The 22,974-nt window shown below is 50.3% G+C and overlaps 1 protein-coding gene across 2 annotated transcripts in view; it reads left to right on the top strand.

Moving 5' to 3' along the window:
- DHRS7C (dehydrogenase/reductase 7C) overlaps positions 1 to 14,428 on the top strand; it is a 15,778-nt gene extending 1,350 nt beyond the window's left edge. Inside the window, exons 3-7 of one of the 2 annotated variants that reach the window (XM_034647221.1) lie at positions 6,610 to 6,722; positions 8,266 to 8,476; positions 10,382 to 10,474; positions 13,186 to 13,341; positions 14,177 to 14,428. In XM_034647221.1, coding sequence (XP_034503112.1) covers positions 6,610 to 6,722; positions 8,266 to 8,476; positions 10,382 to 10,474; positions 13,186 to 13,341; positions 14,177 to 14,385 — 782 coding nt within the window. In that variant the 3' untranslated portion in view covers positions 14,386 to 14,428. Of the gene's footprint in view, positions 1 to 6,609; positions 6,723 to 8,262; positions 8,477 to 10,381; positions 10,475 to 13,185; positions 13,342 to 14,176 lie in introns of both variants that reach the window. The other variant, XM_019793224.2, reaches the window with a different exon arrangement.
- The last annotated feature ends 8,546 nt before the right edge of the window (positions 14,429 to 22,974 follow it).

Genomic DNA, 22,974 nt, shown 5'->3' with positions numbered 1-22,974 from the left:
GTCGATCAGATCCTGCTGGTTGAGAAGGCTGTTCAGTCCCGTACGCTCCTGATTTTCTGTGTTACTGGGTAGTGCTGTTCTGTCTACTGCTGGGAGACATGTATTTGTTTTAGTAGCCTCTTTAATTTATTTTTTGAAGTCTCATTCGGTTCTGGGGACGTACCGTACCCGGGAAATACACCCCAGGGGCAACATGCCATCTGCAAAGGAATGCGGTCTAGTCTGTGTCGTGACTAGTGTGCCTTGCAGACCCACCCCGGAAAGAAACGCAAAGCAGAAAAAAAGTAAGTCCAAATATTTAGAAGTAACTTGAGATGTTGGGTGTGTGTGGCCTTAAACGCCTCGTCAGAACACGCAGCTGACCACAGCAATTACAGGTTGATGCAGCTCTGTTCCTGAGGTCCGAGGCAAGAGAAAAAGTGAGGGGCACGGCGCCGATGCCACAGACCCCCCTGCACACCCCTCCCCCATCCCCTGGAACCTGCATGAACCCGGCAGGTAGCACTGGATAGTTGCAAGGGAGCCAGCGCCAAGAGGTTTCCCAGGGAAATCAGCCAAAGATCAGGACATCAGACCCTTGCCCCAAGCCCACACAGCTCAGCCACGTCAGGAATCAGGTCACTTTGTACCCACTGTGTCTGCAGCAAGAGGGACTCTCGAAAATACTTAACCACTGCGGTTGAACTTGAAGCGTTTCTGAAACTGACCTGCTTGNGGTTGAACTTGAAGCGTTTCTGAAACTGACCTGCTTGCCTCTCAATCAGCGGCCTCTTAGGATGGCCCCCAGCCGTCCTTTCGCCTTGTCATCTCCCCGAAATCAGAAGGTGGCCCCAGGGAGGCAAGGAAAAGGGCTTAGCTTATGTTTGCTGCACGGAAAAGAAAAAGTGTGGTGCCAACCTTCCTTCCCGACACAGGATAAACTGAGCTGTGGTCACGAGCTGGCCTGATCAAGAAGCAAACTCAAGGGCACATGAGTCGACCAGGGCGTGCCTTAGCAGAAATGACATATTTGGGACGGCGCCGTCAGGCTTGCTGTCCCCCAGCAGCGGTCAGAGCACCGGGCTCCAGTCTCCCGCACCCCACACCCTGCAGGGCTGCTACTCAGGGTTACAGCAGAAAGAATGGAAGGCCGGGCTTTCTGCCTCCGGATGAAGCTTCCTTGGGTGAATTCTGTTGTAAAATCCAATATAATAAAAAAGGATTTTNAGTTTATTGAATAAATGCCTTTAAAATCAACCATCTTATGAGGGAAAGGTGCTCATGTGGCTGTATATTAGTTTTGTTGATTTCTGGCCAGATTCCAATACGATCAGAGGACATACTCTCTACGATTTCAATTCTTTTGAATTTGTGGAGGTGTGTTTTACGGCCCAGGATATAGCCGGTCTCGGTGAACGATCCACGGGTGCCCGGGAAAGGGTGTGCATCCTACCGTCTTTGGGTCGAGTGTCCCACAAAGTGTCGATCAGATCCTGCTGGTTGAGAAGGCTGTTCAGTCCCGTACGCTCCTGATTTTCTGTGTTACTGGGTAGTGCTGTTCTGTCTACTGCTGGGAGACATGTATTTGTTTTAGTAGCCTCTTTAATTTATTTTTTGAAGTCTCATTCGGTTCTGGGGACGTACCGTACCCGGGAAATACACCCCAGGGGCAACATGCCATCTGCAAAGGAATGCGGTCTAGTCTGTGTCGTGACTAGTGTGCCTTGCAGACCCACCCCGGAAAGAAACGCAAAGCAGAAAAAAAGTAAGTCCAAATATTTAGAAGTAACTTGAGATGTTGGGTGTGTGTGGCCTTAAACGCCTCGTCAGAACACGCAGCTGATCACAGCAATTACAGGTTGATGCAGCTCTGTTCCTGAGGTCCGAGGCAAGAAAAAAAGTGAGGGGCACAGCGCCGATGCCACAGGCCCCCCTGCACACCCCTCCCCCATCCCCTGGAACCTGCATGAACCCGGCAGGTAGCACTGGATAGTTGCAAGGGAGCCAGCGCCAAGAGGTTTCCCAGGGAAATCAGCCAAAGATCAGGACATCAGACCCTTGCCCCAAGCCCACACAGCTCAGCCACGTCAGGAATCAGGTCACTTTGTACCCACTGTGTCTGCAGCAAGAGGGACTCTCGAAAATACTTAACCACTGCGGTTGAACTTGAAGTGTTTCTGAAACTGACCTGCTTGGCTCTCAATCAGCGGCCTCTTACGATGGCCCCCGGCCGTCCTTTCGCCTTGTCATCTCCCCGAAATCAGAAGGTGGCCCCAGGGAGGCAAGGAAAAGGGCTTAGCTTATGTTTGCTGCACGGAAAAGAAAAAGTGTGGTGCCAACCTCCTTCCCGACACAGGATAAACTGAGCTGTGGTCACGAGCTGGCCTGATCAAGAAGCAAACTCAAGGGCACATGAGTCGACCAGGGCGTGCCTTAGCAGAAATGACATATTTGGGACGGCGCCGTCAGGCTTGCTGTCCCCCAGCAGCGGTCAGAGCACCGGGCTCCAGTCTCCCGCACCCCACACCCTGCAGGGCTGCTACTCAGGGTTACAGCAGAAAGAATGGAAGGCCGGGCTTTCTGCCTCCGGATGAAGCTTCCTTGGGTGAATTCTGTTGTAAAATCCAATATAATAAAAAAGGATTTTCAGGTACAAAGAACAGAAAACACACCTAGAACCCCGACCACTCGGGAAGACTCCATCCAGTCTCCTTTATGATGCTTATAGGTGTAACCTGCAGAGTTAGGGTCTGATAGGCACGGTATTCTGGGCTCGCAGGAGTTGGGGGGCTGTGGGGAGTAGCCGGACAGCCCACCCCACCCTCAGATTCATGCAGCAGAGAAACCCCTTCCTCTGTGTCTTGATTTTTAAACACAACCTGATAGTCTCATGACTTTTCAGATCACTACTTGATTATACAAAACCCTTTGGGCATGATAGGTCCCCGAACATACCATCCAGCCATCGATTCAGAAATGGGGATGCCTAGTCCAATACATGAGAAAACGTGGGGATTTTCATTGAAGTGAACGCCCCCTCCACCCACTCACCCAGGGCAAGTGGCCAGCCAGCTCGCTGCTCTTTCTGACCCCTCTGGGGCTGGAGGGGCAGGAAGAGGACAGAAGGCGAGCAGGAGGAATCCTTCTCTGGCTGCCACTGTCATGGGGCTTCAAGCTCCGTGGCCCGGCACCTGTTTAAAGCCGAGTCTGGCTCTTTCTCTGTGGCCACTTTTGTGGGTCCTTCGGAGGCCCTCCCTGGGAATATCCGCCCGTCCTTTCTGCAAGGCTTGCGTGCTCCAGCTGCCCAACCCTCGCCCGGCCCCTGGTGTTAGGGCAGGCGCTTCTCCGGGGCCCTCTGTTTTAATAAGACCCGACCAGGGTTGATACCAGGAAAAGAGAGTTTGTTTCTTGACGCAAGCAAGGAGATCACGGGGGGTAGCTCCCAAAGCATTGGCTCCCAGAGCAAAAAGCACAGGGAGCGCTCATCGACCAGCCCAGGGAGTGCAAACACGTGGTAGTGTCAGCGCGCGCAGAGGAGGGATCTTGGCGCCTGCGTATTGTAAAATCAGGCTGAACACACAACCCACGTTATGTTAATTGCGCACAAGCCCCGCCCAGGGGCGGAGATTTTAACATTATCAGGAGCAAGGTCCCACCCTATTTATCTAGTTGCCCTTGAAATCCGGACTCCTCTGGTTTTGGCCAGCTCCGTGGTCCCCTCTGCCTCTCCCTGGGACCCTGAGTTCCCGCTGGTCAGCACCTACAAAGACAGCTACGCCTTTGTGGTTGGTTCTAGTTAGCGAATACCACTGCCTTGCTAAGGGAACCTCGGGCAGAACTCAAAACAGCTCCCAAGCAACGCAGGGCTTACGTCTGATCCACCGTGCTTATGGGACGGGGTCTTTGGGGTGCAGACCGATTCCAGGGGGCAGCCTGGTCCTCCCCTCCTCTGCTCTGAGCATACCTGATGGCCCCCCTCCTCTCATTAGATTTTGTAGGTGGGACTCAGACCCCACCCCCTGGCTCCCCATTGCAGGGAACTCACAGGATGCTGTTCAGATAGTCCTAAGGGCTCCCTGTTACCTGGGACAGAGATAAAGGGCAAAAACTCACATCGCAGTCCTCTCCGCAAATCCTCTTTCAAAGTCCACTAACTCTCTCCTCTTCCTTGTCCAATTTGCATCCTATTTTGAGAGTAAGGGGTATTGAACTCCATGAAACAGCCTTTCAGTGATTTCCTTTGAAAATGTGCATCTTGGTGGAGGCCTGGGGGGCTCAGTTGGTTAAGCGTCTGCCTTCAGTTCAGGTCATGATCTCAGGGTCCTGGGATCGTGGGATTGAGTTCACATCCAGCTCCTTACTGGGGGAAGGGGGGAGGTCTGTTTCTCCCTCTCCTTCTGCCCCTCCCCCTGCTTGTGCTCTCTCTGACAAATAAATAAATAAAATCTTAAAAAAAGAAGAAAGAAAGACAATGTGCATCTTGGGTTGGCAACTAACGTCAGAATTTTATATCTGTTTGATCTTGGTGCTCTGGTCAAACTTTCCATTTAAAATCCCGTTACACATGCCTGTGTGCAATTTAACATCCAATTACACGCACAGAGAGTCAAGTGCATGGCAGGGAAACATCAGTTTCTGCCACGTTAGTTTTAAAGCCTTCAAAATATTCGATAAATACCATCATTTACCAACCATCTGAGATATTGGACATTTACAACCATTTCCAACTCTATACTGTTACAATAGTACCGAGATAAACAACATCGTAACTATGTCCATGCAGACATTCTTAATTATCGCCTTAGAATAAAGGCCCATAAATGAAATAACCCGGTCCAAGTCTATATTTAATTTTAAGGATTCCGTCCAATTTTTCTTCCAAAAGATTGTGGCAATTTCCACTGCTGCCAACAGGGAATGTGTGACTCTCTCCAATTTTGTTTCTGATTATCTGATAGGTTAAAATTAGTGTCCTGTTTTAAACTGTATGTCTTCATTCTCGGCACTGAACTGCCACCTTTTGCGCCTTAATTATCTCTTTGTGCTTCTCTTAAGAATTGTTTCCAAGTCTCGCTAGCCAATTTCTTCATTAGGGTCTTCATGTGGCTTCTTATTGATTTAGAACAGTCCTTTGCAGATCAAATAAATTTGCCCTTTTCTGACATATGTATTTAAAATGGGTTTCCTCGGGGCCCCTGGGTGGCTCAGTCAGTTAAGCGACAGACTGTTGATTCGACTCAGGGGCCTTGATCTTAGGGTCATGAGATCGAGCTCTGCGCCTGGCTCTGTGCTCAGCAGGGAGTCTGCTTGAGATTCTCTCTCCCTCCACCCCTCCCCCTGCTCATTCTCTCTCTTGCTCTCTAAAATAAATAAATAAAATCTTAAAAAAAAAAAAATGAGGCGGTCACAGGTACTGAGCTCCCGGTAGGTGTCGGTGGTGCCCTTCCCAGGTCCCTGTGTGAGGCCAGTTTATCTGTTCCCCAGGTGCTCTGAGTGTTGGCTGCACGGCTCACAGACTTGCCGTCTGCCAATTTTCATTGCCTCCCCGGGGAGTTACACACCCTCTGCCCCCAGCCCCGGAGGGAGACAGCACACCGTTCCTAGACCCAAGCCTATAAAAGGCTGGTCCTCTTGCCTCCAAGTGGGACCCCTCTGCATTTGGTACACTCCAGAGCCTTCCTTAGATCCAACCGAGGCTAGACTTTATCTGTAGAGACCTCACTCCCTGATGGATTTTCTCTGACCATCCATGCCCTCAAATCGCGATCGCCTGAGTCCCTTTCTCTGAATCTGCTTCTGGGACCCCCACCCAAGACACCACTTCATGTGGTTCCCAAGGGAATTAAATCAGCTAATCTATGTAACTGTCTTTGAAGAGTCCCTGGAAAAAATAAACACTCAAAATACATTAGCTTTTATCCTTCTTAAATATCACTATTATTGGTACACAAGAATACTGTGTGTCTATGTTTTTAAGTCATCTCCATGCCCAGCGTGGGGCTGGAACTCACAACCCTGAGATCAAAAGTTGCAGGCTCTGCTGACCGAACCAGCCAGGCGCCCCCAAGAATACTTTGTGTCTACCAGCCCTGGCCCAACTGAGAAAGACCTGTGTTGGGGGAGTCAGGAATTTGTTCAGAATAAAATTAACTAGAACACAAGCCAGGTTTATTTTTTAAATAAAAAGAATCCTGGCTGGCATATCTATCCACAGAGAAAATGTGCAGGAAACTGGTGGCATTAAGTCTGAAAAAAACCCACAATGGCTCTTTCTAGTATCTTTAGATTAAGATATATGGAGGGCTTTGATCCTGGAGGGCTGGGTGGACAGGGCCATCCTTCTGTCCAGCTTAAGGTAGAATAATATCCTAATAATATCCTAATAATCCGAACCTTCCCAGGAAGGAAGGGCCGGCTGTCTCCACTCTGAGCTCCCCTGCGCGGGAGGTAACCATGCGGAGGCTGGAAATGACAAAAAAAAGTTCTAGCCCTGGGAGGAGGTTGAATGAAGTGACTCATGGCATTAGGACTTTGGGATTCTTCGAAATCTTGAATTCCTACGACAGAGGCTCATCCTCCGTCGCTCCAACCACACAGTGCGCCCTGCCCTCTTTCCTTCGTCCCCCATAGAGTGCGCTCGGGTGTTCCATGCTGGTGGGGCAAGGCTGGTGCTATGTGGCAAGAACTGGGAGAGGCTGGAGATCCTGTATGACGCCCTCATCAGCGTGGCTGACCCCAGCAAGGTAAGGCCTTCTGGCAGCTTGGGGAGCTCCCGGGTACCCTTAGTCTTCACTGATCGCTCCGTTAGCAGCTCATGGACCAGGTGGGTGACATTTGGTGCTTGCTTTGGGGCGATGGGAGGCAGCGCTCTCACTAATCTTGACCCAGGCATGTCTGCCAGGCGTAAGAATTCCCCATGCCAAGAATTTGCTCTCTGGGAACACGCTGTCCCCACCCCCTATTGTATTTAAGTCAGAGTCAAAGAGGATCCAGAAGCTTTAGCAAGGCACAGGTATGGGCATGCTTATAAATGCTTACAACTGATTTTTAAAAATAACATATCAGGAGCTCCTGGCTGACTCAGTCAGTGGAGCGTGCGACTCTTGATCTGGGGGTCGTGAGTTCGAGCCCCACGTTGGGTGTAGAGGTGACCTAAAATAAAACCTTTAAAATAAAATAATACCTCAGATGAGATTTCCTACCAAGAAGTCGGGGAAGTGAAGTCACTTTCCACAAAGCCGCTGGGAGGTGAGCACTTTCTGGGAGGCTGCAGGTTTCAAAGTGTTTCTGGAGCAACGTTTAGAGAATTGCCTTCAGAGCTGTCTTCACGGTTTGGTTTGGTTTGGTTCGATTTGGCCTTGATGTTGAATTGCGTTTTGGAAACAGCCAAAAATAATTCACACCAGAGTCCGGTATTTGAGGAGATAGAACAAAAGGGACAACACAGCATTCAAGTTATGTTTTGGGGGATGTTATCAGGTATTGAGTTAAAACGAGGTTCTGAGGTCAATTGCGTGGGAAATACCAAATAAAGCCAAACTTATCTGGTGGGTTCCTTTACTGCAGGACTTTTCAGAGCCTTTGATATGCTAATGTGCATTGTGTATCCCCAAGAAGGACATATAATAGTCCGTGTTTCCCCAACAAATGTGACCAGGGAACCCTCTTATCAGGACTAATATTTGTCAAACGCTGGGATTACGTTTATCACATGGTCTCATCAATTTTCCAACCTGTTCCCCGCTGTAGACCATGAGAGTCTCAATGGTAATTGAGTGTCTAGGGCTGAACACAATGCCTGGCACATACATGGTGCTCCAGAAATGTTGCACGGAGTATACGATTTGGGTCAAAAACAAAATGCGGCTACAGAGCTCAGTGATGGGTTCTCCTTTGGCTCCTAAGCCGGTTTGGAAAGCCATTTGCCAAAAGGAGCTCATCATATTGCCATGGCATCTCCATTGGAACCCACGCTCTGCTTCCTCTGTAAAGGGTGATATCCATTTGAATTTATCAGTTCTGGCCCCTTTGGCCAACAGCTCAGACTTACCACCGCTTTTTTGCATGTTTGGATTACTGGTGTTATAGCTATGGTACCCATGAATGGATTCTCCATCAGCTTCCTTCTTCCCAGAGCCATTTCTGCTTTTTCGTCTTCGTTTTTATTTTGTAGTCATTCCACAAGCCCTGACTTTCGGAGGGGGAGGTTCTCTGCTCGAAGGCCCCCAGGGTCTGCGAGAGGGAGGTCTTCGTACACATGCCTTGACTCTCTTGTTCCCTCAGCAGACGTTCACCCCAAAGCTGGTCCTCTTGGACCTCTCGGACATCAGCTGTGTCCCGGACGTGGCTAAAGAGGTTCTAGACTGTTATGGTTGTGTGGATATCCTCATCAACAATGCCAGCATGAAGATCAAGGGGCCTGCCCATAAGATCTCTCTGGACCTTGACAAGAAGATCATGGATGCCAATTACTTCGGGCCCATCACCCTGACCAAAGGTCTCGTGAGTTTGACCTTCCCGTAGGTTTCTGGGCCACCGGCTGCTAGAGAGAGCTCTGTTACACAGTCAGACAGTCCTCCAATTCTGGATGGAGTCTCCAGCCCTCTCAGAAAAATTCCGACTTATTTGGCAAAAGCTTTCAGCATTCTGGCTAGAAGTGTTGAAAAAAGGAAAGGGATTGTGAAAGTATCCCACTAGTATATTCCAGCCTCCCTCTCTGGGAAACCGCGCTCCCCACCCAAGCCCTGTTCTTTATCCCCTCTTCTCACTTACGTCTATGGCTTACACCGCCCCCTAATCCCATCCCACATCTCTGGACCATTGTCTTCATGTTTCATATATATTTTGATATATCGCCCTTACCCTGGATCTGTTCCTACCCATGTCAGTTGGTCAAAGGTAGAGATTCTGTCCTCAGAAATAAAGAAGAAAGGGGTTTATCCCCAAACTACAAGAGACCCAGCATAGTGTCCATCCCTATGCAGAAACAGGGAGGGCAGATCCCTTTCAAGGGTAGCATGGCAGCTCTCCTGCAGAGATAACTCATGGCCAAGGTCAAACGCAGCTCTGGAGCCTGGGGGTTGGGGCTGGAAATGATAGAATAGAACCAAGAGTTGAAACACCCCCCACCCCAAAGTCTATCAAAGCAGAACCCCAACAGAGAGGATATATGCATGGAGAACTTCTGAGTTGAGAACATGGGGTTCAGGGGCACCTGGGTGGCGCAGTCTTTAAGCGTCTGCCTTCGGCTCAGGGTGTGATCCCGGCGTTCTGGGATCGAGCCCCACATCAGGCTCCTCTGCTAGGAGCCTGCTTCTTCCTCTCCCACTCCCACTGCTTGTGTTCCCTCTCTCGCTGGCTGTCTCTGTCAAATAAATAAATAAATAAAATCTTAAAAAAAAAAAAGACTATGTTTTAAAAAAAAAAGGAACATGGGATTCAAGAGGTTTGATCTTAGAGTTGCTTTCTCTATGGCCACAATCTCCATAATAATGGGGTTCGGGGCACCGGAGAGAGGAAGGGAAAGTTATCTGAAGCAGAAAGATGGCTTTCCGGAGCTTCTGAAAGGATGCCCCAGAGGTCAATGGTTTCCTCCAGTCCGGTCCCCGTGGACACACCGTGCAGGCCAGGCAGTGGGTGACAGGTGTGGGGCAGCTTCTGAGAATTCCAGGTTCACTGGCATCAAAGTGAGGGATGCAGGGAGTGGAGGGGGAAGGCCGGGGCTGGCTCCTATTCCTGGTTGGACCTCTAACTTGCTAAGAGACCTGAGTCCAGTCACTAGCTCTGGGCCTCAGTTTACCCATCTGTAACACATCGGGGCTCGATGTCAATGCCATTCTGAAAGTCGTCTTTTGATTTTTTTGCCGTGTCCCCATTCCACCAGCACTGTGATTCATCTCATTGTCTAAATTTCCACGTTTTCAAATGAGTTCAACTTTCAGGGGGTATCTTTATCAAATCGCCATAAATTAGAAGCCCTTTTCCCTCTCAATAAATAGAATAACTCGGAAAACAGAACGAAGCAGCAGGTTCTCCCAAGGCGCAGGGCGGAGGCCTCTTCCTCTCTTTGTTAAAAGATTCGCACCTGCAGGAGAGGTATTCAAGACACAGTAGCGTTGCGGGGATTGAAATGGGATGACCTGTGACCTTTCTCACCACTGAGCTCTGCACGTGGGTGGGTCACAGAAAACCACCCAGAAATGACCAGCTGAGCCCTGCCCACTCTTAGGAAACATGGGGTCCGTGATGCCATGCACCTGCCTACCTGTGTCCTGCTGTAATCCAATCAGCAGGGAGATAGAGGGGCCCTGTGCAAGGAGGGGGGCCTGGAGGAGGGGTCTGCCTGCAGCTGCCTGCCTCGGTCTCCCTCCTGTAATGTGACTCATTGTCCCGTGCCTTCCAGCCCTGCTTCCCGACATGATCTCCCGGAGGACAGGCCAGATCGTGTTAGTGAACAACATCCAAGGGAAGCTCGGAATCCCATTCCGCACAGCTTGTAAGTTGCTACGACAGAGACATTTCGTCCTAGGTTGTCTGTCTTATAAGACAAGGGATGTCGTGTCTAGCACTAGGCATGTGGTTACAAGGGAGGGGGCATCCGGAGATGAAACGGTCCTATTGGTTTTTCTTTCATCCCTTCAGTTCCCATTTCTGAGCACCTGGCATGCAGGTGACCATGGGTCCCTCTCCCCCAGAAGCTCATGTCCCCACAGGAGGTCGGGGCCGGCCCTGGCTGAACACAGCACCATCCGTGCCTCCCGGAATGGGCGCACAGCACTGGCGCAAATGCCCTTCACCCGGAAAGATGCCCTTGAAGGACAGGAAAGATTACAATCCAGAAAGAGGAGATGGGCGCACATCACACAATGGCAGAGGGATGGAAACTTTGGAGGAAGGAGAGGGGGAGAATGAAAGACACAAGATCACAGGAGAGGTGGAGAGAAATCCCAGAGGCAGGAGTCCTTTAAAAAGTCTGGAGAGGAGAGAGACTTCTCCATAGATGCTCCTGGGACCCAGCTGGGGGACCTTCCCTCCTCCCATGAGCTGGTTTGTGGGAGGGCAGGCTGCATACCTTATATATTTCTTTTCTTTTTTTTTAGAGAGAGAGAGAGAGCGCGAGTGTGAGTGGGGTTGGGAGAGGGGCAGAGGGAGAGAGAGAATCCCAAGCAGATTCCCTACTGAGCATGGAGCCCAACTCGGGGCTCGATCCCACGACCCCAAGTCCATGACCTGAGCCAAAACCAAGAGTCAGATTCTTAACCGACTGAGCCACCCAGGCGCCCCTGCTCGCAACTTCTTTTTAATTACCTATTTAGTATTGTCATACATGGTTTATAAGAAATACATAGTTGGTCTTTGTCCCATTTCTGGCACAGAGCTCTTAAAACCCTTCAATTTCCTAAGTGATAAGAGCGATCAAAGAGTCTATTGTTATGTTAGTGAGGCGGTTTTGGATGTCACCTAAGGTTGGGGGCTGCTTGCCCTGGGAGCCAACCATGTAATTAGGGAGTGGGACGTTCCAGTCCCACCCCAACCTCTGAGGCGCTGAGAGGGGCTGGAGACTGAGTTCTGTCCCCCAAGGCCCAGGATTTAATCAATCGTGCCCATAACGAGGCCTCCATAAAATCCCAAAAGGACAGGCTTCGGAGAGCTTCCAGGTTGAACACGTGGAGATTCGGGGAGAGGGAAGTGCCTGGAGAAGAAAGACATGGGAGCTCTGAACCCCTTCCCCACGCCTCATCTCCCCCCATCCCTGCATGTCTTCCATCTGGCTGTTCCTGAGTTCTGTCCTTTTATAAGAAACTGAGGATCCACTAAGTAAAACCTTCCTCCGAGTTCTGTGAGCTGCTCTAGCGGACTGATGGATCAACCTCCCATCTCCAGCGGCTCAGTCAGAAGCACAGAGGACGCGGGGGACTTGTGATCGGCCCGAACTGAGAGGGGACAGGGGCAGTCCTGCGGCCGAGCCCTTAACCTTGGGGCTCTGAGTTTATCTCCGGGCAGACTGCGCCAGAATGACATGGTAGGACACCCAGCTGGTGTCGGAGAGCCCGTGCCGTGGGCGAAAGCCCAGGCATTGCAATGAGGTGCGGAATTGTTTGGTATTTTGTTATTTAAATACAAAGATTTCAGTAAAAACCAGGCTTAGCAGCTTCCCGAGCAATAGAAGATCTGACACCACGAGGCTCACCTTCCCGTCTCTCCCTCACTGCCCCTGTTGCCCTCTGCATGCATTTTTACTTGGGGCCCTGCTGAAAACCGAGTGACCACTCATCCAAGGGGTTCCCCTGGCCACGCATGGTGGGATGATCCCGCCTTGCTGGATCCTCCCAGCAGCTCCGAGAAGCTGTCTTGTCAATGTCCTTGTCTTCTGGGCCCTGGGCATCTGCATTCTTACCCCTGCACGGTGAGGGAACAATCGTTTGCAAGGGCTATCTGGGGAGCATGCAACCTGCTCCTCACTAGGGCTGCCTCGGAGGGGGCTGGGTCTCCCGGCAGGTGTAAGTGTGGTGGCAGAGACCACGGTACCCCCACCCCCAGCCTCATTCAGCCTCCAACTGACACCCCCGAAATGGGAAGCTGACATTCGCCATTTCCCAGATGTTCCTCTAACCCCCCAAGGCTTTAAGGAATGTCCCCTCTACTCTTGTTGAAATTCCTGGAAAGGCTCTTGTTTACCCAACCCACGGCCTCATCCATTTGGAGTGAATTCGTTGAGTAGCTTAGAAGGACAGGACCTCGGAGGAAAAGGGCCGGGAAGTGGGAGGGGAGACCTGCTCCGGGCTCTCTGGGGCCCACAGCTGGTACCGGCCTTACAGGGAAGGAATGGGAACTCATGCCTGGGCCAGGCGTCGTGGACACATTTTCTCCTTTCATCTTCACCCCCACTTGCCAAGGGGGATATTCTCCCCATTTTAGAGAGGAGAACACAGCCTCAGACGGGGAAAGCGACTTGCCCGAGGTCCCGCAGTGCACAGGTGGCTAAGTGGGATCCTATCCCACCCAGCTCTGTCTCTGTCCACCGTCCCCCACCCGAGGGCTCTCTGTCCTCATCTGTGGGGAGAGGGGCAGGGCTGGGTGATGTGGGAGCCCTCTTCCAGCTGAGATGTGGGAACGTGCGTGCATGCCTCTGTGGCCAGCGCTCCTGCCGGGGAGCTGGGCCGCCACCCCCGCCCTGCCCCCACCCCTGGCTGGTTTCTCTTCCAGACGCTGCCTCCAAGCACGCCGCCCTAGGCTTCTTCGACTGCCTCCGAGCCGAAGTGGAGGAATACGATGTTGTCGTCAGCACCGTGAGCCCCACTTTCATCCGGTCCTACCGCATTGATCCAGGCCAAGGAAACTGGGAGGCCTCCCTCTGGAAATGTGAGCTTTCCGAGGGGGGCTGGAGGTACAGGGCCTGGGAGGGGCCAGCCTGGTGTCACTGGGCCTGCGGGCGTGTTCCTGAAGCCCGAGACTGGGGGATTGGGGGGGCCCTGCACCTGGCTACCAGCAAGGAGGGGGGCCCCTAAACTTCAGTCCCGAGGCACCAGGGAGAGAGAATCCTAACCTGCAACTAGCTGACCAAGGTCTGGCTCGGCTCCGTCACTCACAGGCTCTGTGACCTTGGCCGGGTGACTGCCTGTCTCTGGGCCTCAGTTTCCCATGTGGAATAGCCAGATTTGGTCTTCAAGACCTTCCGACTCGTCCCCTTTCCCTGGAAGGCCGCACAGAGTCGAAGCTGGAGTCTGGCACGGGACTGCCTACGCTCGGACCTTGCCTCTGTCCTACACTCAGTGTTCAACATGGACAATTCTCTTGATCTCCGTGCCTCAGTTTCCCTTTTAGAAAGTGAGGAATGATGGTGGTACCGGCCTTGTCTGGGCATTGGGAAGACTGAAGGTTCCAAGAGGCTCTTGACAAGCTCGGCTTCCCAACAGCTATAAACAGCGGCTCCTTAATTTATCAGGCACCTTCTTCCTTCGGCTCTTTCTCCTCCCTGCAAAGGCCCACAACCACCCTGCGAAGTGAATAGGGCAGGGAACTGCATGCCCACTTTACGGATGAAAAAGCTGAGGCCCTGGGGGTGAAGAGTGTCCCTCAGGGCCTCATGGCCGCTGGAGGGCCGAGCTGGCCAGGAGCCCACAGCTCCAGGCCCGGCCCCCCCTCCCTCTCTAGCGCCCAGAGCCTCTGACCCCCGCCCCTCCTGCGGGCCGTTCAGTCTTTTTCAGGAAGCTGACCTATGGCGTGCACCCTGTGGACGTGGCCGAGGAGGTGATGCGCACCGTGAGACGGAAGAAACAAGAGGTCTTCATGGCCAACCCCATCCCCAAGGCCGCCGTCTACATCCGCACCTTCTTCCCGGAGTTCTTTTTCGCAGTGGTGGCCTGTGGCGTGAAGGAGAAACTCAATGTCCCAGAGGAGGGCTAACTGCTGGGGGCGAAAGGGTCAGCTCGATGGGAATAAAGGCTTTCCCGGCAAGGGGCTGCTCGTCTGTCCTCTCGACACGGGGGCCCAACACGAGCCATGTCTCTAACCTGCACCTGTCTATGGTGTTCTCCACCCCAGGGAGGGTGGCCCGGACGCCAGCCCAGTCTCAGCAGGGCCTCTGGGTGTCTCTCTCTCCCACCTGACATTCCCAGGACACACTTCCAGAAGTTTCCTGACTCCGTAGGGTTGCACCGAGCAGAAGAAAATCAGGAACCATAATGGGTCCGACCCCCATATAGGCACGCACACGCACACATGTACGCATGCACGCACGCACCGTGCCCATCAGCCCACCGAGGAACTTAGAAAACCACCCCCAATTCATACAAGACTGACCTGCCCGTGTCAGCCTCCAACATCAGAAGCAGGACTTGGCAATCCTCCAGGGCAGCACGGCCAAACAGAACTTTCTGGAACGGTGGACATAGTCCGTCATCTGCATTGTCCAAGGTGGTGGCCACGAGCCACAGGTGGCTGGTGACCGCTGGAAATGGGGCCTGTGTGCCCGGAAGGCTGACTCCTTCATTTTATCTCATTTGAATGAATGTGAATTGAAAAGAGCCACATGTGGCTCGCAGCCCCCAGGTTGGCGGCACATGTCGGAATCCGCCTCTTCCCTGGAATTACTGGGTCAGAGGAGGGCCCGGGCACAGCTGTTTTTAAAACGTTTCTCAGGTGATGCTAAGGTGCCCTGGGGGGTTCCCACCTCACTGCAGCCTTTTGGTGCGTTCTTAAAGCAAAGCTCATTTAAAACCACCATTCAGGTTCCTGGGGGGGTGCATCTTTCTGAGGGTAGATTTTCTTACACAAAACCGTTCGTGATTCTTGGGATTTGGGGAAAGTATAGTGTACGATTTTTGCACGAATACTGTAACTCCTGATTCAAACTTTTCTAATATTCATAAATGAAAGAGGGCTCAAATGTCCCCCCCCTTGGACCCAAGCCGTTTATACAATCGACGTATATACTGTGCACATATGCACGGGTATAAACCTGAATCTAGGAAGCGAAATGCGCGGGGTCAGGGGTTCACTGTGGAACCCAGCCCGCCCCAGCATAAGGCTGATGGTCAGGACGCGGAGCCGGGATTTAGGAGGGTTGGCTGAGCCGCAGGCAAGACAGGCTGAGTCAGCCCTCTGTATTTGGCAGTGGGGCGCAAGGTGGGGGGGGTATTACTGTGGGTGGGGGGGTCAGGCGCTATAGCGGTGCTCAGACCAGAACCAGGGGAAAGAGCAGCAGCAGGAAAATGCCTGAAACTGGACAGGACGCGCTGGAAACTCAAGGACTCCAAAGTGGGGGGGTCAGATCTCCAACCCTGGGACTGAGTCCCCCAGAGAAGCCATATGGAGAACAAGGCAGGAAGGAGGACCTCCCGCATTCATGGGTCTGCTCCGATGTCCCCCTGCCCACTGGCTGCCCTGCAGCCCAGGAGGTCAGGGCCCTGCAGGAAGACACAGCCTCCGTGGGACTGACTGGCCAAATGCCCTGAAGTTGAATTTCCTGTCCTTGTCCTTTGGTCTCCCTCTGGCTGGCTGGCCCCTATTGCCTTGCAGGTGTCCCTGTGTCCACACCAGGCCTGTTGCCCTCTAGCGATGGGGTTAGCTCACCGCCTAGCAAAGGAAAACCAAACCGACAACCTTTCGCTGAAACAGAGGGAAAAAATTTAGTCTATTGTGGGAAGTGTCATGCAATGTGTGAAGTGACCACCAGGTGTCACTGTGGCTCCAAGCCGATTTTACATCCACCTACTCTCCGAGGACTCCTGCACAGCACAGGTGTAATCCTGCAAAATTCCAGGCAGTTCCCAGTCTCCAATGAACATTCCCCTCTGGAACCCTGTTCGGACTTCGGGAACCTTGAGTCGCTTGCAGGGCTGAAAAATCCACTTCACAGATGAGGAAATTCAGGGTGACTGTGCTCTGTGAGATACTCAGGGCAGAACAGGGACAGCTCTGGGACGGTTAGGAGACTGGACTGAGTCACAGACTTACGGAGGTCAGTGACCGTCCCAGATCTGGAAGTGACGCTGCAGGACCCCTGAGTCTCCTCCCCTAGTCCTAGTCCCTTTGAAATGTGACCTTACTTGAAAATAGGGTCATTGCAGATGTAACTGGTTAACATGAGGTCACACTGTGGTAGATTGGACCCCTAATTCAATGTGACAGTTTTCCTTATAAGATGAGAGCTGTGTGAAGACAGACACACAGGGAGAATGCCACATGATGACCAAAACAGAGACTGGATCGCTACAGCTATAAGCCAAGGAATACCAAGGACTACCGGCAACCGCAGGAGCTAGGATGAGACGAGGAGGAAAGAGCTCTCCCATACGGGTTTCAGAGGGAGCAGGACCCTGCCACCCCCTTGACTGCAGACTTCTGGCCTCCTGTATGGTCTCATAACACATTCCCGTTGTTTTCAGCCCCCCAGTTTGTGACAATTTATTACAGCAGCCCTAGGAAAGGAATACACCCCACTTGAGTGCACATCTGTCTCCAGCCTGCATCTTGCCTGATAGCCGATGCCCAAAAGAAATCTGTGAGGCTGCCTTGGGGAAAGTCTAGAACCAGAGGAAATGGGGCCAATCTCTCAAGGAGACATGAGTGTCCTTGTAGGTGAACTACTAGCTCTGTATGTTGTCGGAGAATCAAGCAGCACCCAACCAGAGGGCCCTACTTGTTCCAAAGTCACTAGTGGATTCCAGACACCAAAATAAGGCCTTCTAGGGTCCAACTATCCATCTCCGGAATATTCCAAGCAAACCCGCTCAGTGTCATGAGCAGAGGAGTTGGCTGCGAGGGCAGGGCTGAGGATGGAGGGTCAGAAACACAGAGCCCGGTGCCCTGGGGGAGGAGCATCCAACCAGCATAATGGGCTGGGTCCAGGGCGGGAGGAGGGACCCCAGGTCAGCCGCCCAGCAGCAACCAGGCAGATGTGGTCTCCTGAGCCAGGAAAGACCCCACCAGCTGCCTGCCTCCCTCCCTCACCTGACTTCCTGGAAACAGATGGTCTTCTTGGACTGGGGATCCCTCACCAGAGTAATTGATAAGTTGGTGGAGACACAGGGATCAAAGTGGGTCACCCTGGTTGTCCTGGGCCTCTCACACTTGTTACCACTCCATCTCCCGTTTGAATCCTTGAAAATTCAGTAATGACTTTGGGGGTTCCGTGTGGCATAAATGCAACTCAGACATCTACTCACCTGAGTAACTGGAAATCCTATTTCAGGCATGGCTTGATCCAGGCAACCAAATGGTGCCATACCACCAAGATTCAGTCTTTTTGTGTTTGTTTCTGGGTTTTTTTTCCCATCTCTCAGCAACATATTCTAATGGGTGGGCTTCACTCTCAACAGTCTCCCCCCTTCATCAGGACAAGATGAACACCAGCAGCTCCAGGCTCACACTTTACCTGCTTAAAACCTAAATAGAGATCCCTCTTTCCTGCTAGTTCAAACTAAGGTACTGACACCCACTGGGGCCATGTGACCATCTTGAAATCACCACCACTTGTCTGATTATCCATGCCTGGGCCATGTGTCCATTCTAGAGCAGGAGAGATTAGGGGCGGCTCTGATGAACAGAATGGGGAAGGGGTGGTTTCCCTAGAGAAAACGAAGATGCTCTCACGAAAGGAAAGAGAGAACACATTTTGCAGGCAAAATGGCCTTTCTTTGTACAGTTGTCCCTTGAATAGAGGGGTTAGGGGCACTGACCCCCACACAGTCAGAAATCTACATGTAACTCTTGACTCCTCCCCAGACTTTACTACTAATAGCCTACTGTTCACCAGAAGCCTTACCGAAAACATCGTCAATTAACTCATGATTTGTACGTTATATGCATTCTCTACTGTATCCTTACAACAAAGCTAGAGGGAGGAAAACCATAAGGAAGAGGAAGTCCATTTGTGGTGCATTCTACTTCCCCCGGCACTTTTCTATTGGGGGGGGGGTTATTCTAAAGCAAAAGGGTGCTTTCAGCCCTTGGCAATGCCGTCCAGAATCGCAGAGCAGTTAATGTCCCCAGAGGGACAGGGGACAGGAGTCAGCAGGCAAGGGAGGGGCAAATCTGAGACATTCTTATGGTTCCTGCAACAGCCCAGCTGCTCACAGCCCAGCCAGCTCTGTAAAGCGCACTCTATTGGCTTTTTCTTCTGCCCTTCCCCCTCCCCCCAACTCCCTGCTTCCTGGGGTCACCTTCCCCATAATTACCTCCTCCCAGTCCTTGTCCCAGGCTCTGTCTTCAGGCAGACCCCAGCTAAGACTGAAGGGTTTCTGGAAGGTGGCACCATTTGTGGTATATCAGCAACTTAGGGATCCATAGTTGGCAAGAAACCGAAATGGAGGGGCGCCTGGGTGGCACAGTGGTTAAGCGTTTGCCTTCGGCTCAGGGCGTGATCCCGGCGTTATGGGATCGAGCCCCAACATCAGGCTCCTCCGCTATGAGCCTGCTTCTCCCTCTCCCACTCCCCCTGCTTGTGTTCCCTCTCTCGCTGGCTGTCTCTATCTCTGTCAAATAAATAAATAAAATCTTAAAAAAAAAAAAAGAAACCGAAATGGACTCAAACTCGTTCATGTAAAAAGGAACTTTATTGAAAGAGTAAGGAAAATCTCTCAAAAACAAATTACCAGCATTCTTAAAAGCTGTAGTTTTGGGGGATTCCTCTCTCTCTCTCTCTCCCCACGGTGTCTTGTCTGATTCTTTTTAGGTGTCTGACCCATATTTCCTCTTCTCTTTGTTAGCCGTCTTCCTCCGTGTATTCAGGATCTCTGTTCCCAAGCAGCTCTGGCTTGTCCAAGCCCTTGATTTGCTGAGATGTCAAATCCGACCCTAAATGTATAGAATCTCAGAGCTTCGGTCTCCAGAGCGAGCTGACGGAGTCTCTCAAACGCCCCTCACCCCATTACAAGTTTCTGGGATAGAAAAACTGGCCAGCTTGAGTTTAGGCATAAACACATGTGATGAAATTCCAAAGAGAAGCCAGAGAAGGATCTGAAGAAATCACTAGAATGGTTACCCCTATGCCGGGCAGGAGTGGGGACGTGACCAAGCAAAGGCACTGGGGCTTCAGATGGGCTGGTCAAGTTAGCATCTCCTAAGCTGAGTGGTGGGTACATAAGTGATTGCTTTATTCTTCTTCAAACTGTCGGCATACGTAATCTACATTCCATATTTATGATCTATCTTCTCATTGTTATACGTTAGAAAACAACAGCCTTATTTCCAGCATATTCATAAAGAGCTGTGTGTTGACACCCATAAGAGTGGTGGCCCCACTTCCCTGGATGGAGAGAACCACTGGGGGGATGGGAGGACGTTGGAAGGGAGGTTGAGGAGAGAGAGCCCAAGTCTGAAGCCTCTTGCTCTTCGAATTCCGAAGGCTTGCAGGATCGTGGCCAGACAAATGTGCAAAGGTATGTAACAAAGGTGTCTGGAAAGGGTCCACCTCCACGGCTTGCTGGTTGGGTGATGTGGGACATGTTACATGGCTTTTGCAACACTAGTGTCGTTGATAATATTGGGGCAAATCTCGTACTTATTTCATAGCATCTTTTAGGGGGACACATAAAGTGCTCGACTATCTGAAGATGAAGGCGTACTCATGACAAGCGCTCAGCCCCACGTCGTCAGCGTCAGAGAGCCGTTCTTACAGCATCCTGCAAGTGACAGGCTACCCCTGGGCCATAAATGTCAAATACAAGAGTCACGTAAGTAAGGGTGAGAAAGAGCGTTATAGGCAAGGGTACCCAGTAACGGGGACAGACGGCCTCTGACACCTGACTGACTTCCCCTCCCTGGCTCCGGGGTCTTGTTAAGTCTTGTTCTGGAGAATCGATCACCGTGAATTAGTGAAAAAGACCGACCTAAAGGAAAGTTGAGAGTAATGAGCCCAAACAAAACAATGACACTAACTTGAACAAGTCCTAAGAAGTACTTTTATTATTTATGTGTTTTATTTTATTTTTAAAGATTTTCTTTTTTTATTTGACAGAAAGAGAGAGAGCACAAGCAGGGGGAGTGGCAGAGGGAGAAGCAGGCTCCCCACTGAGCAGGGAGCCCGACACGGGGCTCGATCCCAGGACCCTGGGGTCACAACCTGAGCCAAGGCAGGCTCTTAATGACTGAGCCACCCAGGTGCCCCGAGGTGTTTTATCTTAAATAGCATCGACTGAGAACCTACCACATGCCAGATGCCACAGATACTGCAAAGATCAACAAGCTTCAGGCTGTGGTCTCAAAGAGGTCCCAAGGAACATGACTGCCCGAGATCGACCAAAATGCCCACATCGGTGTGTCCATTAATTTTATTACTTTATAACTAACTTTCCCATTTCTTTTCGCTTTTTATAATTATCAAACGGATACATGTTCATTCTGGGAAAGTACCGCACAGAAAAGTCCCACCCCCTCTCAGAATTCTGGCCCTTACAGATGCAATTAAGGAAATACACAGTTAAGGAAGAAAAAAAGCCAAGGCAATGGGTAGATGGCTTTCCAGTCTTTTTTTTTTTTTTTTTTAAGCATCATACTATACCGTACTTTTCTACAGCTTGTTTTTTCTCTTAAAGGATTATCTTGGGCATCTCCACCGTGTGCATATATTGAGGTCCACTTCCTTCTCTCCTTATAGTTGACACGCTGAAAATCCCTTTAAATATTGTTTAAAATAACACAACAGAAGGTTATAAGGTGAAAAGCAAAATTCTACATCTTATCGTTCAGCTCACAATCCCAGTCCCCGAGGTAGCTACATTTTTGTCAATGATTTGATTAAAGTACGTGATACACATGGAGAAAAGTGCACAGAGCGGACGCGGAGAAGTCAGTGGGTTTGCGCAAGAGAAAGACGCCTGCTCATTGCACCCAGAGGAAAAAGCAGAACTTTACCAGTACCTCCAAAATGCCCATTAATATTGTCCATTTGTCTCCATTCCTTTTCAAATAACAAAAATTGACATTGAACAGTTCAAAGTAAAACAGATACAGAGTATAAAAAGAGTGTAATTGACTCAGAGTATAATGGAGAACTCCAGCCGCACACCTCAGTCCTTCCCTTCTCCTGACTCCGTGTCTCAGAGGCACCCACTCTCGCCTCTCTGAAGCTCCCTTAGTCTTCTGATTCTTACCACCGTGTAGACCCAGCCTAGGTCAACACGTCACATTACACGGAATGTGACAAATCCCATTCGTAGAATGACACTTATCTAACCCCAAAGTGAGCCACTTACTGTGATCGAGACAGTGTATATGGGTGAAAAGGGAAAAACAGAACAAAGATTCCAGAAACACACCCACTGAATAAGGCCCATTAGTTTCAGACAGAGGTGCAAAGGCAACTCGAAGGAGAAAAGATAGTCTTTGCAATAAACGCTGCTGGAATATTCAAACTCTGTATGCAGAAAAAAAAAAAAAAAGAAAAAGGAACCTCAATCGAAATTCTCATACTTTATACAAAATTAACTCAAAATGAATCAAAGATTAAAATGTAAAACTATAAAACTTTTCGTTACATGAAAACAGAAAATCTGGGGGACCTAGGGCTAGGCAAAAAAAGGTTTTTGACGTGACCAAGAGCAAAAACACTAATTAAAAAAAAATAAGTTGGATATCATCAAAATGAAAACATGAGCCCTGTGAATGATAACTTTTAAGAGAATGAAAAGACAAGGGGCAGTTTGTGTGAAAACGTTTGCAAACTGTGTATCCCACAAAGGATTTGTATCCATCATATATAAAAAACCTTCAAACTCAACAAGAGGAAAACAATCAATTCCAAAAGTGGACAAAAGACTTGAACTGATACTGAGTCAAAGAGTATATATGGGTAACTAATAAGCATACGAAAAGTCGATCATTGCCATCAGCCATCATGGTCATGCAAATTAAAATCACAGAGAAATACCACTCTTTACCTATTAGAATGGCTAAAATTCAATATACAATCTTAAGTGTCGGCAAGGATTCAGAGCAACCAGAATGCTCATACATTGCTGGTGGGAATACAAAATGGTGCAGCCACTTTGGAAAACAGTTCGGCAATCTCTTAAAAGCGAAATCATGCACATACCATGAGACCCAATGATCCCACACCCGGGGATTTGCCCTCGAGAAACAAACATATGTTCATACAGGAACCTGTACATGGATGCTTATAGATGATCTGTTTATAACTGTTGAACTATGGAAGCAATCCAACCTTCTTCAGCAGGTGAACAATTTAACAAACTATAGCTCATCCCTATGATGACACACTATTCAGAAAAAAAGGAATCAACTATTGGTACGTGCAGGAGCTTAAATGAATCACAAAGGCATTTTAAGTGAAAAAAAAAAGTTAGTCTCAAAAGCTTGCATATTGTATGAGTCCCTTTATATGACATTCTCAAAAAAAAAAAACCAAACTACAGAGAAGAAATCAGTGATTGCCAGGGTGTGGGGGGCGTTTGGGAAGAGGGAAGGACTATGAAGGGATAACACAAGACAGATTTTGGGGGGTGACTGGGATTGTTCTGAATCCTAATTGTG

This window comes from Ailuropoda melanoleuca, chromosome 17 (genome assembly GCF_002007445.2).
Source record: "Ailuropoda melanoleuca isolate Jingjing chromosome 17, ASM200744v2, whole genome shotgun sequence".
Classification (NCBI taxonomy): domain Eukaryota; kingdom Metazoa; phylum Chordata; class Mammalia; order Carnivora; family Ursidae; genus Ailuropoda; species Ailuropoda melanoleuca.
Note: the sequence above shows the minus strand (reverse complement) of the source record. Positions and strands in the feature narration are given on the sequence as shown.